This window comes from Patagioenas fasciata, chromosome 8 (assembly GCF_037038585.1).
Source record: "Patagioenas fasciata isolate bPatFas1 chromosome 8, bPatFas1.hap1, whole genome shotgun sequence".
In the NCBI taxonomy this organism is placed as follows: domain Eukaryota; kingdom Metazoa; phylum Chordata; class Aves; order Columbiformes; family Columbidae; genus Patagioenas; species Patagioenas fasciata.
Genome location: NC_092527.1, coordinates 10,980,277 through 10,996,313, shown reverse-complemented (window position 1 = coordinate 10,996,313; position 16,037 = coordinate 10,980,277). Strand labels below are relative to the sequence as shown.

At 42.2% G+C, this 16,037-nt stretch overlaps 1 protein-coding gene across 2 annotated transcripts in view; it reads left to right on the top strand.

Annotated features, from left to right (window-relative positions):
• ARID5B (AT-rich interaction domain 5B) overlaps nt 1-16,037 on the top strand; it is a 113,371-nt gene that overhangs the window by 10,776 nt on the left and 86,558 nt on the right. For both annotated transcript variants that reach the window (XM_065843526.2, XM_065843525.2), the window contains one exon: nt 3,080-3,305. In XM_065843526.2, coding sequence (XP_065699598.1) covers nt 3,080-3,305 — 226 coding nt within the window. The remainder of the gene's footprint in view (nt 1-3,079; nt 3,306-16,037) is intronic.

Sequence of the window (16,037 nt, the reverse complement as noted above, 5' to 3'; positions counted from 1 at the left end):
ATGAGGAAAGGCTGAGGGAGCTGGGGTTCTTTAGTTTGGAGAAGAGGAGACTGAGGGGTGACCTCATTAATGTTTATAAATATGTAAATGGTGAGTGTCAGGAGGATGGAGCCAGGCTCTTCTCGGTGACAACCAATGATAGGACAAGGGGCAATGGGTACAAACTGGAACACAGGAAGTTCCACTTAAATATGAGAAGAAACTTCTTCTCAGTGAGGGTGACAGAGCCTGGAACAGGTTGCCCAGGGAGGTTGTGGGGTCTCCTTCTCTGGAGACATTCAAAACCCACCTGGACACCTTCCTGTGTAACCTCATCTGGGTGTTCCTGCTCCGGCGGGGGGATTGCACTGGATAATCTTTTGAGGTCCCGTCCAATCCCTGACATTCTGTGATGCTGTGAAAATGTCTCTGGAGATGCGATCCCTCTTTGGTGAGACTGGCGTTGGCAATGGCGTTCAGAGGAGGACTGCAGTCCGACCTGTGGCTGCTGTGGTGTGGGGGGAGTTGGGGAGGAGGTGGTTGGTTGTCTCTGAATTGAGCTGAAAATAAGAGCTCAAAAAATGAGTGTCGATAGAAGCAGGTCTACCCAGACCCACTGTGTGCAAGGCAGGTCAACCTAAGGCAGGCGCCAAGATATACAGGGTAATTTTTCTGTTTTCTGGCTAGAAGTGAACTCCTCTGTGTTTCCGTGGTGCAGCCGTGGTGATCCCCGGTGGCACAAGGGGAGGACATGAGGCCAGAGCTGGTGTGGAAGGATGGCTGGGTGCTGGAGAGGTGGCTTCAGCCACCCTCATGAGGGGCTCATCCTGCAGTCATTGCTTCTGCAGGCCAGGCCTGGCCTCAGCCCTGCTTCTTTCGGGGCAACCCCAAAACACCACTGCAGTATCTCTAATGTTAGGAACAGCTCTGTTTTTTGGGGGGGTTGGTGACCGTGGAGCTGCAGTTGCAGAGTTGCAGCGGGTGTGAGATGGGCATTGCTTCACCCTTGTTACAATAGGCTTGCTTTTTTTTCTTCTTTTTTTTTTTTTCTGTGTACACATCATGTGCGTGTGTGCGAAGGTTGTATTCTCAAAAACAAGTTTATTCATTGATGATGTAATAGTGATTGTACTTTTCTTTTGGTTAATAAATTGTCTGCTCAGCTTACTTTGTATGCCAGCCAAAATTAGTCATACCAGTTCTTGGAAAGGATATGAAGAAACTAGTAATTGAAATCATAATCATTTGATCATGAGAGCTATTTGGAAAATAATATTTTAACCAAAAACACGTCTGATCTCCAAGTCAGGTTTTGTTTTTTTTTTTAAACTGCTGCTAGATAGATTTCTCTGGTGTTGAATATTAGAAATTGTGTAGTAGCTGGCGATGGTATTCAACATCCTAAAAGAGGACTTCATCCAGAAATTGCTGAGACTGTCTGCAGGCAGGCTGATGTTTATATATATGTTTTATTTTTTTTCCATCCTGACATTTAATAATCACCATGTAATAGCTATAAAATGCATAGCAACTACAGCTTTTTTATTTCAAGTGGATGGTGTAATGAAATTGGGTGAAACCATCCATTGAAATTGTACTTTGTAGTACCCAGCGCTTGTTTACAGAGTATTGACATTTGTCATAAACAGAGATTTTAAACATCACTGTTACTGTTTGTTGTTTGGAGGAAGCTCTTATGGTGTGCAATGATAAAGGAAAATATTTTTTACAAGCTTGCTTAGCACATAAGCGTGCAGTTCATTTCTGACCAAATATTTGTTATTGCACTAAATGTAATGAAGGTGCCTGCTTATAAAATTATTTTGTGTTATATAAGGGAGAGTGGATTATCAGATCTGCTTTTTTTTAGCACCAGAGATACTTCAGGTTTTGTATTGTGTGTAGCTTATCACAATAAAGCTTGCTTTTTTTTTTTTTTCCCCTATTGAGCAGTATTTTATTTCCTGAGGAATTTGTTCAGTGGAAAAAAAAAACACACAGAGAGAATCAATTGTGCTTTTCTCTTTGTTTAATAACTCAAAGAATTCCTGTCCCTTTTGCAAATACTTGTGTTTATTTGAGAGAAAAATTGGATTCTGGTTTATTTATTTCAAGAACCTGTAACCTTACTTAGTGCTAGAAATGTGCAGTGTGCAAGGTGTGGTATGCAGCCAGCTCTCATTACAACATAAATTATTTCTGCCTTTTTAACTAAAAAATCTTGAGTGTATCTTGCTGGTTATATGTGTATGTTTGTTTGTTTATTTTTTTGAGGCTTTCTTGGGCCCTTGCTTGCTGGAGTCAGCTATAAAACATTCTGCTTATTCATCATGACTGAGAGGAGTTGATTGTTTCCTGGAAGGGTAAAATTCAGCAATTAGAGCTGTTTAATTCGAGTATATGTTCTGGAGGCTAAACTAAGTTTAAGTGCTTTTCTTTGAATGTATGTTTAAGAATGGGAAAAAAATTACAGTTCTGATCTTGAAAAAGGTTTTAAGAAACATGAGAATGTGCAAGTTTCTTTTGGTGGGAAGCACATAACATTTATGTAGCATTTCTTTTGGGATTACATCACAGTTTTATTTAATTTTTAGGACAAAAGTTAAATTCAATATTTGTGTATAAGCCAAGGGAAAATGTACCATAAACACAGGAATTTTCTGGTGAGTCAGAGTTCCAAGAATCTGAGATTTACTTAGTCCATTTATTTCAGGACTAGCTATAACCATTAGTCATCCAGCCATGAATTTTTACATTTGCAGCTAATTGCACCTAAAAAACAAACTTTCCCTCAAGGCTTTGGGTTATGCAGAATGTGATTTGGCAACCTGCATTTCAAATGCCTTTTAGGATCATTGCCCCCATCCTAGAAATTGTCTTTAGATCTTGTGTATTTGCTTCAAGTAAACAACTAATATTTCCACTTAGGTGGCAGGAGGAATAAATTAAGTACTAGCTATTCTGCATTACAGAAAAATTAATCTGCTAACAGCAAGATAGGCTTTTCCAGTAGTCTACAGTGGGGTGACGTTTACAGGTTTATCAGTCATCGTGGAGCCTCGTGTGACGTGTCATCTTCTCATTTTACGGCTTCTTGCAGGATGAAGTTATTGCTGTTTCAGAGAAAGTTACGGTGAAGCTCGAGGACTTGGCAAAATGGGCACAGTCCGATTTCTCCAAGTGGAAGTGTGGTTTCCGGGCTGAGCCGGTCAAACCGATGGATGTGGGGAAAAATGGGCAGAAGGAGGCCTTGACAAGATACAGACAATCCACGCTCAACAGCGGCTTGAACTTCAAAGACATCCTGAAGGAGAAGGCTGACCTTGGTGAGTATCCTTTACTTTCTGCTGGGGCAGGGGGAGCAACTTTTGGAGGCAGATGAGCCTGATCCTGCTGAGCCATCGCCGATTCCCAAGGTATGTCTGTGCTTGGGGCAGAGGTGTGGTGATGAGCTGCCTGAGCAGGATGGGTGGCGGTGCTGGTGGTGAGCTCATCATGGCTCCTTCCAGCTTCGCGTGGGGTAATGCTGTGATACCCGTCTGCTCCGTAGACATGTCCCTGAGCACTCAGGCTCAACCCTTGAAGATGTGCGCACAAGTAATTGTCAAGGGCTCTCCCTGGGGCTTTTCAGGCTGGGGGATCAGGTCAGAGCTGTGCATGGGGGGAGGAGCCGTGATACATCTTCCCGAGGCCTCCTCCAAGAGGCAGGGGAGAGCAGAAGCCTTTCACTTCTCGCATCCCATGTTCCAGAAGCACAGGATTGTCACCTGCTTCTGGAGCTAGTCCTGGCTCTGTGCCTTCATCTTTGTGTGTCGTTTGGTAGAGAGATGTCACTTCCTTAGCCTTCTATAGGGTATCCTTGTGAGCTTTATGTTACTATACAGTGTCAGTGCCCTGTGAGCGCCCTGCTGTTCTCTCCAGATAGGGCTGTGTTTTGTTTCCCTGTCCCATTTTAGGGAGGGAAACAGCAGCTCCGCTACTTTGGATGGTAGCAGGCAGGCTTGTGGCTCTGGGGCTCCTTTGGTGCACAGATACTCTCACCTCTAAAATCCATGGTGGGGGTCCAAGGTCCAGGGGAGATGAGTCTTCTGTTAGTAAACGTGCCTGTTTGTGGTATTAGGACCTTGGATGTGTAATAGCTGTCAGAGACAGTGCTTTGAAGTGCATCCCAGGGATGTTTCTCTGTTGTACCAAGCTTTTAACAAATGTTCCAAGTTTGAAGAGTATCAACTTTAGGCCATAATGCATGAAAAGGTAAGAAATTAAAACCTAAGGCTGATATATGTGAGGAAATGCTTTTGTACCTACGTGAACAGGAGATGCAGTGCCAAGTTCAGTTTTATAACATCACGACTGTATTGGCATCAAAGCCAAGTTACGCTAAGCTGAAGATCTGTCTTGGAGGATTTATCTTCTGCATCTCGTTTTTCTGATCTTATCAAATGGTGAAGTGATTTTGTCAATCTCAGATTTCACCATGAGATATGTAGGTTGGAAGATTAAAGTACAGTTGGAAGTTGAGATATTTTTCATTCCATCTCTGGGAAAAAAAATAACCTGTGCAATTCTTTCTATTTTCCATTGCTTTTCTTTGTGTGTTGTTTTTTTTTTTCTGGTTCATAATTACATGCCATAATTTTCTCTGCTATTGCCCCAGCATCTTCATTACGCACTACATTTATTTGCATTTGTTTGTTGTGTCAGAAGAATCTTAATGTCTTTCAGACAACTTTTGTGTGTTAATGTTTTCTTGTTTTTGTTTTTAACAAACAAATCCTTGTGGTAAGTTACAAAATTGCAATTATCTATCCTAGGAGCCAAAGAAAATTATCTTTAAGCCCAAAGCTTATAGTTGCCTGGTAAGCCTTTGAAAGTAGGGGTTATACTGAAAATGTTTATGGAACGCAAACTATATGGTGTAATTTTGATAACCCACATTCTGATGTTGCTCATTTTTGGTTGGTGGCTTTGGCTTTATTGTTTGGTCTTTTTTTTTTCAGTAGAAAGGGGTATTTTGACTAGTGTTTGATTATGATTACTTTTTTCTTCATCATGACTGGTTGGCAGGAGTGAAACCAAAGGTTCAAGAAGACCTATAGCTGAGTTAGCTGAGTAGGCACATTGACACAGGCAACTGATCCAGCCTATGAAAGGCAATCAAAGACATTTCTTAAATCTAGTATGAAGATGATTTTTTTTACTATTTGAGAGACCCAGGAATTTAAGCATATTCTGCTTCCCAGATCTAAGAAAAACTGAGAACGCTGATCTTCATTGCTCGTGAAGCAGCCCTATTTGGTTGTATCCTGCAGGCAACCCATGAGCTCTGGGGTTTGGCTTAACTACGGGATAGAGGTTTGACACCCACTGGCTGAGGAACATTTATTTTTCTCATTCTGAGAGGCTGGTCAAGGTTCACATTGCGCGTTGGGAATTGCTGTCTCCCTACCTGTAGGCAAAGGCAGTAGTGTAACGTGCGGTGTCCAAGGCACAGAGATTTGAGCTGCCAGTGGTGTTATCTTCTCTGCTGTCAAAATGGCAGGTTTAGCGCCTGTTGTTACGTGTGCCCACAGACCTTTTCCAATACTCAGCGTCTTGCCAACAGAGCAACGCTCAGCTGCAGTGATCAAAGATTTACTAGCAATAACTTCTGCAGTAGGATTCCAGCACAATGGGATGAGGTAGTTTTTCTCTTAAAATAGGGTTGTAAACTGTGAGGGAGCACCGTGTGGTCACACAAAGGTCTCTCAGGTGAGAGCATCAGCACAGCTCTATTAGCCAAGGCTAATGAGCCCAAATGGAGAGGTGATCTCCTGCACATCCATCCGTTCCCACCTCCACAGCACCATTCCCCTTCTGATAAGATGCTCAGTGCTGTACCCATGGGGATATTCCGTGGAGGGCTGGCCCATGGAGCAGGGTGGGTGGCTGTGATGGGGTAGATCGCTTTGTACAGAGCTTAGATCGGAAGGGAACAAATCCCTTCTTGTGCTGGTCTGGCAGGCCAGGCATGAGTCTGTGGTGATGCCCACATTTAACCCTGGCTGTATCTGAGGAGGTTGCTGAACCAGGTGTTTGAAAAGGTCTAGATAAACGAGGTGATCTCCTGGACCCCTTTTTTCTTGGTCTGTTTCCGTTACAGAAAGATCGCATAAAAGTGAGTAGATTGTGAATTTTTTTCTATTAGATGTTTTTTGAGCCAAGCTGTAGAAGGTAATAGGAAATTATATCCCTACCAAAGAGCTCAAAAAAACTCTGCAGAAGAAACAAAATCGGTTTTCATACATGGTCCAGAAGCTGGTGGAGGGTGAAATAGCCCGAATAAAATGAAAATATGGCAGATACAAAGCCACAGAAGTGGCACTGCGTAAACATCCTTAGTTAAACACGTTGCTGCTGGGAGCAGGGCAGCTTCACACAGTAAACGGGCAAAGTGGGGCCTCGTGCGAGCAGCGTTTTCCCAGGACCACACGCTCCATGGCACTCGCTCAGCCAAAACTGAGGCGGCTCCTGGTTAATCCACAACCCAGAGAAACCGTGCGACCATAATTCAAAGGTGACCCTAATTCAAATTTGGTAGTTCTGTCTGCTTTCTTGCTCTCTCTTTTTTTCTCTTCCTCTTTTGTTCTCTTTTTTTTCCCCTATTGTCTCTCTTTCCTCTTTTTCTTTTCTCTTTGCCGTTCTTTTCTGTAGAAACTCGGGTTTTTTTGTTTGTTTTTTTCTGTAAAATGCCATTGTTTTTACCAGTAGTGAATTATGCAGAACTTTTCCTTAGGACTGTATTAAATAAAAGATCTAGCAATGGCATTTTTTCTGTGAGCTTCAAGATTTCAGCCTGAAAAATGATTTTTAAGAATTATTTCTTTCTGCCTGTTGAGGTATTTATGTTATACATTTTGTCCCTTTCTACAAATATGTCAATATTGAATGCTAGCAGTTTATGTCTTAAGCCTATTTATAGCTTTCTGAATATTTCTTTCAAATGTTGAGAAAAATAAAGAACAACAATGCAGCATATAAAAATAGAGTTGCTCAGGAATGCATTATTCATAATGAACATGAGAACCTGTTTTTCCAGAAGAATTGGTCTGATTAAATCATTCACTACTAAGGCCGCAAGTTATTTATTTTTGTGTTTAGAATTATTTAGGGGATATTTCTTTGTAAAAAATGGACTTGTGTACCCATATTTGGTAAACCAGTGGCAAGTCACTAAAAGAGGAGTTATTTCATTTTACAAAATTTTTAGCAACTAAGCAATGTAAATACTATTGGTTAAATATAGCAAAGTTGCATATTTGTATTCCTTGGGCTATAGTTTGAAAAAATTCAAATTATTTTATATAACACTGCTTCTTACAGACTTCCTTTAAGTGAAGTATGAAAGCTGCAGTGTAAGCTTTATTGGCCTATAAATATGTCATTATAGTTGGACTACATTTATATGCTTTGGATTGTTGTTTAAGCCAAGAAAATATGTCTCTACAGGTTGACTTTTTATTGAAACCCTTTGAGGCATACAACAGAATGTATTTTAGGCCAAGGTTATTAAAACAGCATTTTCATTTTTGCAGCAGACTCATTGTCAATTATGCTGCCACAAACTGTCTGTGGATAGGCAGTTATGAATGGTTTCATCTCTAAATGTGTCTTTAGAAAAAGAAATAAAAGATAGAGGAGTCAGAGCTGAAATTGAGAGAAGGGACTGAGGGGAAAATGACTGAATTTAGTGCTCACCGGCTCTGTTGGTTTGGGTTAGGCTGGGCTGCGGCGCTGCCCGTGTTTTGCTGAGGAACAAATGGCCCCTATGCCGGGGAGGTGGGAACCGCCACTGTCCTGGCCATCTGCATCCCTCGGGCTCACGGGTCTGTCATGAGAGAGCTCTGGGTTTGGTCCCAAAACCGTCATTGCCTTTTGTCTGTCCTTCAGGAGTCTTCATCGCACCAGAATGGGTGGTTGAGGTTGCCATGTGGTGGGCACTCCTGTGCCTGCATGGGCAGCATTAGTCATTGGTATGAGCAAGTTCTGGTGCTCACTGAAGGGTTTTTGCTGCAGTTCTTGCTTGTTTGTTTGGGTCGAGGGAGGGGGAACCCAAAGAAAATTTAGCAGTCAGTCCTGTCCCATGTCATGCCCCACAGTCATACATTTGGGGCTGTGTATAGATATTTGTTCTCTGTGAAATCCAGTAAAATCAAGTACTGCTTCTAGCTGAGGTTTATATTTTAGCAGTCACCCTTTCCCAGTCCATAGGTGGTTTTCCAGCAGTTGTCTCCTGCTTTGCTTGTTGGAACCCTCTGGCAGAGCTTGCCAGCAGGGGCTGGCTGCTGCAGGACTGGCTCACACTCTCCTTTGCTTCTCTTCTTCACCAGTCTCATAATTTGCACAGCTTCATCCAGGAGATCTGAGCTCCTCATGGGGCACTAGGCTGTGCCACAGACCTTCTCATTTCACTTACCAATGGCCTGCAGCAGGCATGACTTCTCCAGGTGAAGATTATCAAGTCATAATGTAGTCAAGCTATAATATTATCGAAACTCATGATCTGCAGCTGTAGTGTGCTCAGACACTTGTGGTGACTTCTGAACTGATGCCAACTCTCCTTTTTCATTGTCGCGTGCTGCTGAGGTCAGTCTCTCCTGGCTTAACTTGATGCAATAATTTTCTGACCAACTAATTGTTAGCTATTCAGAGTACAGCTGCTTTGGATATTTTGTGCCTAAGTCATGCCTCGAACTCTCTTCCCCTCCTCTTCTTCCCTGTTTGGCTGCACTTTTTGCCTCTTCCTTGTGCCTCCCTGTCCCCATTGCCCTAGCTGAATGCCATTTTGATCTTGATAAAGTTCTTGTAAGTGTCCCATTATCCCATTTTCTCCTCTCTGCCCTTGTGCAGCTTATGTTGTTTTTTTGTCTTGTGGGTCAGAGTGACCTCTTTAGCTCATTTTAACCAGTCCAATTGATACACTCTGCTGCCGTAGATGAGGCTATTACCTGACTTGTCTGTTGTGCTTCATGGAGCCTGGAGGGAGGAGAACGGCCCTCTTGGGGAAAAGAACTGTGGCCTGGCAATCTCTTCTGTGCTTGTGCAGCTCCCTGCACATGTTGGTGCAGAAGGAGAAGGCTGTGGAGTAACGCTGTTGGGGTTGCTGTTCAGAGGAAGGCTTCCCGTGGTTGTACATCTTCTTTCGGTTTAATTACCGCTTACCTTTAGCGTTAACATGTTTGGGATCAGAGGTAACCTGAGGTGCTGAGCAGACAGACAATTTCGGTCTTGTGTGAAGAGGGCAAGATAAATGTTTATTTTGATAGTTTGTAAACCAGTTGGTTAAGATAACTAATGCTTGTTGGCTTCAGTTGTTGGCTGCTTTCTAAATGCTGAAAGGTGATGCTGTTAAGTGTGGTGTACCCTCAATAATCTGTGATAATGACTTATTTTCTCCTGGAGGTGACCCTATCTCCAGTAGCACTTTGGGGCTCCGCTCCTTGGTTGCCCGTCTCTGTTGAGCCACTGCTCTCCTCTGCACGTTCCCCAGCCGCCCTGGGAGGAGGTGGGTGGGGTCCTCAGGATGTTGTTTGTAGCCACCTGGTCCTTCTCGAAGCCGTGTGTTTGCCTATGCAATGCTGGGATGATTTAAGTGCTGTTAATTTCTTCCTTTCTCTGGGGACAGCCTACTTCAATAGAGAGGAAGCGTATGGGGGTGACAAAAACATTTTAATATGCAGCACTGGCAATAGAAGCCTTTTATTTACCACTGAATTGTGTTGAGCCTCATCTGTTTGTGGCTCTTGAAAGGAGTTTTAACACCATACATCTCAGACTTCAAGTGTACCTTATCAAAGAGATAAAATTTGGATTTCTTCTCAAAGTTTGACCTGCCTTTGAGCTCTTTTAAAAGGGGGTGGTAGCATTGCCCCTGGGAATTGAGGAGGTGGGTGTTTTGTTCTTTGAAATGCAGAAGATCTGCCAAGAAATGTAAACAAAATCTCACCTAACTTCTTTCTAGGTAGCCCCAAAATCACAGTGCCTGTTCCCCACCCCCACCCGCTCTTGCAGGAGGAGCAAGCTAATGGGATTATCAGAATTGTGCTGATAGCAGTTGTCACAGTGTCAGCATTTTCAATTATGTATTGGTATGACGGGGCACTTTGTCGTTGGTGTAGAACACAGCCATTTGCAATTGCAGTTCTGGTCTATTCGGAAACATCAGGGAAGGAATCACTGCTGCAAAACAAGAGAGGAGGAAGAATTAAATTTTACTGCCTTGTGAAGCTAGAGGGAACTGCCCCGCATTCTCCTAAAGCCCAAGTTGCAGCAGTTTGCACCATCAATAAGAGTTTTGTTGCAACCTCTGGTTGGAACAGGAGTAGCCTACATAATTACAAAAGAAGTAGATAAAAAATAAGGACCATTCACAGACAGCGTCAAAGCAGCCAGTGTGGGACAGTGTCCCTTTAAAAATGTTTGACGGCTTTTTTTATTTTTGTCTGTTTTTAGCACCGAGATTGACCTTGCCAGGCTGTGTAATAACCCACATGTGTCTGCTCTCCAGGATTTTTTCCCTTCTAGTCACTGTTGGATCTTGTGTTTAATTCTTACTGACCATGAGGTTTTGTTCCAGTAACTGGAAACGTGTGCCTCCTGGTGCAGCGCTGCTGTGCTCTGCATCTGACTTTATCTCAATGTCTGCTTTTTTTTTTGCCTTTTTTTTTTTTCTTTTTTTTAACTATTGGGTTTAGAGGGTGCCGTTTTCCTCCCCAGCCTTCCCTCTGGTTTCCGTCCCTGCTCGTATTGTTTCTGGGTCCCAGGGGGACCCAGATTGGGACGTCTATTGTTTTGTGTCCCTGTGCTTCCCTTGCCCAGCACTGTGGAGGGAGGTGATCTGCGATCTCCTCTGTGCGCCATGCCTGCTGGTTAGAGGTGCTGGTTCCTCATAGATCATAGATGCCTTTTTCCTGCATTGTATCCTTTCCACGCAGCCAGTCAAAAATCGGCTGAGTACCAAGATCTGTAAACGGAGCACCTATATAATGCTGTAGGGTGGGCCCTGAGGACCTTCTCTCTCCTGCCCGGCTACTTTCCTGTGCTCTAATTCCGCACTGCCAGAGCTCAGGACTTGGAGTCCTGTGGTCATCTTTGAGCACTGTTAATCAACTTGAAGCTGTCTTCTTACCAGCTGATGAATCGTTCTGGCCTGTGACCTGTGCTGCTGTGCTGAGATGCGTGGGCTCTTCTGTGGGTGCTGTTGACACCATGGCCTGATCTGGGTGTCAGTTCCCTTCTGGGAATAGGGGGAAGGACCCAAGCTAGACCCAGCTCACTCGCTGCCTCCCTTCTAAGTTGCTCTTCATTACACCCGTGCCCAGAAAGATGACTTGCCTTTTGTTTACAGGTGCACTGTGACATGCCTGTTGTTTGGGAATGGAAGGGCTAAACCTAGTACATGTATAAATTAAAGTGCAGTTTGTAGGAGTGGGTGACAGAGAAAGTGTGTATTTGAAAAATGTAACAGCATGAATTGTAACTTACCTGGTAGGTTTTTTATTGGAGAGCATTGTGGCATAGCCTTTATTCATTTAGTAAAATCTGCACCATGTAAAATAAGTTCCTCCTTAATTTTCCTGCTAATAGTAATTTGCATGTAAAAATGAATCCTCAGCACTGTAAACCTTTAGCTTGGTCTCTCTTGCCCTGTTACATTGTGAAGGACAAATAGTTAACACCATGAAGAAGCTTTTGTTAGCGATAGATAATGTGTATTATTTTAGCAGGAGTGTATTTTAGCAGCTTGTGAAAAAGCAAAGTGAATTTTTACATGTGCACACTGCTGCATAATTGATATATGTAAAAGCTGAAATTCAAAATAAGCTTCTAGACGAGCACAGATTTGATTTTCCTAAACATTTAAATATATGTATCACACCCTCATTTAAAGATGCCAGTTAATGACTTTATGAGCATGTTGGCAGCCAGAGCATTACGTGTGGTTTGAGAAATGTGTCTGGATATGCTTGGTAAGCAGTATTGTTCTGACAATGTACTAAAGGCCATCTTCAATTTGACTGTGCTCTACTTTGTTATGCTGTGAAAGAAAAAGATAATTCAGCAGAGCATTGTGCTGTCGGCTGGAGACGCCACACTTCAGAATACAAATATTACTAAGGATAAATGAATCATTAAAAGAACAGTAGCATAAAATATCTGATGAATGAACTCCAGGAGTCTCTGCTGGAATAAATTTAGCATTCACGGACAGTACTATGATATGTGAAATAATAGTATCAGTTCTACATTCAGATGCCAAAAACATTTATGGACCCAGAATAATTGTGAATTACAAGGCTATATAAATACATAGAGCGGATTTGGTGATATCATAATAAACCATGAGAAAGATGCTAGGCTGGTTTCTAATGTTACCAGAACCTTGAGATATATTTACAACCTTGTTCACACTCCTGCAGTTTTAGGGGGCAATTCTCCTCTCACAACACGTTTGTCATTCCCATTAGTGCCAAGGGGAGTTATGCATGTGTGTCATGAGCAAAATAGATCCTTACATGTTGTACAATTCCAGAATCTGATAACAAATTGAAAATCTAATATAAGAAAAAGGTGGGAAACATTCCCTCTCGTCCTCCTCTAAGTTCCCTCATCTCCTGTTCTGCTCCTGTGAACAAGGCCAGTGAATGGAAAATAGGTAGAAGATGACAAGGTAACTGCTGTGTTCCTGAACATTTTATCCACAGCTGCATCTCTTTTTTTCACTTTTTATTACTGAGAAACAAAGCAACCCAAGCCCAGATGTTCTGGTCCCAGGTTTCTTTAAAGTGCAGGCTAATGCATTTTAAAAGCATGTTGTAAATACCCAGGGAAGGACGGGATTGTCAGCCCGTCCACCAAAAGGAGGCTTCGCTGTTGTGATACCAGATCCGTGCCTGATAAGAACAGCTAATTAGGAACTGGGGCTGAACCTGACGTGATATTCAAGAGCATGTACAACTTTCAGCATGTCCCATGTCACCTGTTTGTAGTTAAGCCTGGTGTCCCCTGCCTTCCCGAATTGGGGCAGTGACAGAGTCTCAGCAGATACTTAGTGTTGGTTCACACATCTCAATAGGAGCTGGGTTACAGCCCTGGTGCTGCAGGACCCCTTCCCCTCCGAGCGTCATCCCCTGTCCTCAGCCAGCTCTAGGGGATGACTGGCCTCCTGCTTCTTGTAGCTCATTGGCAAAATATGCATGTTCAGCGTGGTGCAGAGCAAGTCTGCTCAGTAATTCCACATTCCTTAGTATTGCAGGAGGTCCCTCCGCTGACCAAGCTGCAATCGTTCTGCTCACCCTTCTCACAGACTGACACTCCTGGCTGTACATCCAGCCCTTCCAGGGCATTTGTGGTATTTGTAATGGCAATGGTCTATGGCTTGGTTGACTTCCCTCCATGTGGTTCCTCTTTGACTCTTTGCATCTTGGTAGACTAACCCCCTGATGATTCATGTCCTTGAGATAGATACATCGTGGACCTTCCATCTTTGACAGCCGATGGAGCAAAGAGAAGATAATTAGAGAACCAAAAAAAATACCAACAGTGAAATGGTTTTGATCAAGGGGGGTCCTTCTCAGCCTTGTAGATGGCTTTAGGCTGGAGCATGTGTCAGTGGTAGGTCCTTGCCCAGCCAGTCACTGAGCCTGGATTTGCTTCTGTCACCCCCAGTTTATTTCATTGTCTTTCTCTCTTGGATTCGTGCACTTTTTTTGCTATGGCAAGGTCATGGGATTATTGATTATTTGTTTTTAGTTAATTACTGGTGACTTTAAGTTGATATTCTTGACAATAATTGTGTGAGCTCTCATAAAAATCCTAGCAGACAGTGTGTAATGTAGTCTTAATGCGTGTTTTTTCTCTTTAATTATTTTAAAACCACAGTCTTCACTTTTTGTTCACATTAAGTATTTCCAGATTAAAAGCTTTGTGGGTTGAAAATTAAATGATAAGGTACTAGAAAAATCTGTTTCAAGAACCTCAAATGTTTCAGCTTCATCTTTATTTTTAGTTTCCTTACTCCCTGAATGACCCTTACTTGGGACAGTGTTTGTCACTGTACACCTCTAGTTTTGTTGCACAGAGAAAATAGCTGAAAAAGTCCTTTTATACTTGTGGTTTTAATTCTCTGTTCAGATACATAATAGTGTGGCCCCTTAAGTTCTGTGGTGCAGTAAAAAAAAAAAAAACCAAACCAAGAAAAAACACCAACCCAAATAATTTTGGCAGTTCAAATGCAGAAACTAAAAATAATTTAATCTGCAGTGTGAACATAGTTTCGTATTTATACTAGCATCTGGCCTCAGGAATTGAATACTCCATTCTTTAAATAGCTTCACTCTGGCTCTTGAATGCTTTTTGACTAGAACATTACCCTACAGTCATACACCTTGTTTACATATTTCTGTTAAAAGGCGAAAGAACTTACAGTACTTCAAAACATCGGTACAAGCTCCCTCCTCCCCTCTTGCCTTGGAAAGTTAAAAAGAAACAAAATGAAAGAGTGGTCTGAAAGTGCGTTTTAAATTTAGTTCTCTCAGTTTGCTGCTGGGTACATATTTTACTGTCGTTTGTATAAAAAACTGAAAGAAAAATTTTCCAAAGAAACTGTGTGCCATTCCAGATGCCCAACAGTAGTCAAACACAAATTTATGTACACTTTGTTTGTATGTTTGTTTTTAATCTGGCAAAAGTCTTTGTCTTTAAAAACACTTCGCCTAGTGGCAGTGGGTCATTTTTGTTACCCATATGGTAGAAATAAGGAGTAGGTCCCTGCAAAGGAAAAAAAAATCAGAATAATGTAATAAAAAGCTAAACACTAGAAGTGGGTGGCTAATGATTAGCTTCTTGCAATCTTTAGGGACAAAGTATCTTTTTATAGTTTTATGTTCCTTGCCCAGCCCGACTTCAGGAGGAATTGCATTTTTAGAATTATATATTTGAAACTTCAGCTAAGCTTTACAAATTTAGTAGAGCCCTATTTAGTGTCTGTTGGTGATTGTAAGTCCAGCCTAATATTCTTACTGCTATTTTTTCATTCACATGTCTTGAGGTGAACCTGGGAGCAGAAGAGAAAATATCCCATTTTTAAACCTTAATCCAGAATCCATTTGTATGAGTCACTAAAACAAAATCATCGTGGTTTGGCTAAAAAAGGCTTCATGTCCGAAGGGAATGTTCCTTAACATGCTGGCGTGTTTCCCACAATGTTTCTTGAATGTGTTTTATGTTGTCTTTGCGCTATTGTAAACCATCAAAGTTTAGATCTTGTAGTTTTGTCGGGGGGAGGCTCCTGGTATTTTGGGGGACGGGTCAGGTGAATTGCTGGAGACAGCAATAAAGGCTGCTTCTCTCTCTTGCCACTGTTGTGGTTTTTTTTGGCGAGTGTGGTTTGGGCTTTTTGTTAGCTTTCCCTGTAGGGAAGGTTGTTGCTCACTTTGTTTTTTAGACGTGGGCCCTCTGACTTGCATATAATGAATGTGAATAAACCAGGATTTAGCCTTTGGTGATTTCAGATACCATGTGATTTCGGGGCACGAAACATGTGATTTATTGGGTAAAGCCTATTTAATATCTTAAAAGCATGGAGTAGGAGATCAGATGTGAGCATAGCAGCCTTAAAACATATTCCCTGACAACATACTTGAGAACATTTAGGTCTATATGAAATTTACAGGAAATGAGGCCAATTTTGTCCCTGCTATTTTGATGGCAGGGTGTGCAGGAGAGAGCATGGACAGGAATTCATGTGTTTGATAACATGAGCCCAGCATATTTGCACAAATGGAATAGAAGCATTTTTTTTCCCTCCGCAGCAGAAACTATTGGTAATTTTGCTACCTTGTTGAGAGACTTATAACTGATCGGACATACTGACAAATCCGTACGAGTTAATATAAAAAGTGATTCCCTGGTCTTTGGCTGGTTGTGGAGGGTGCTTGCACAAAGCTGTACCTCTCTGCCACCTCTGTAGGCTTGGAGTAGCACAGGCAGTTGAATCTTAATGGGCAGAGTAGAAGAAA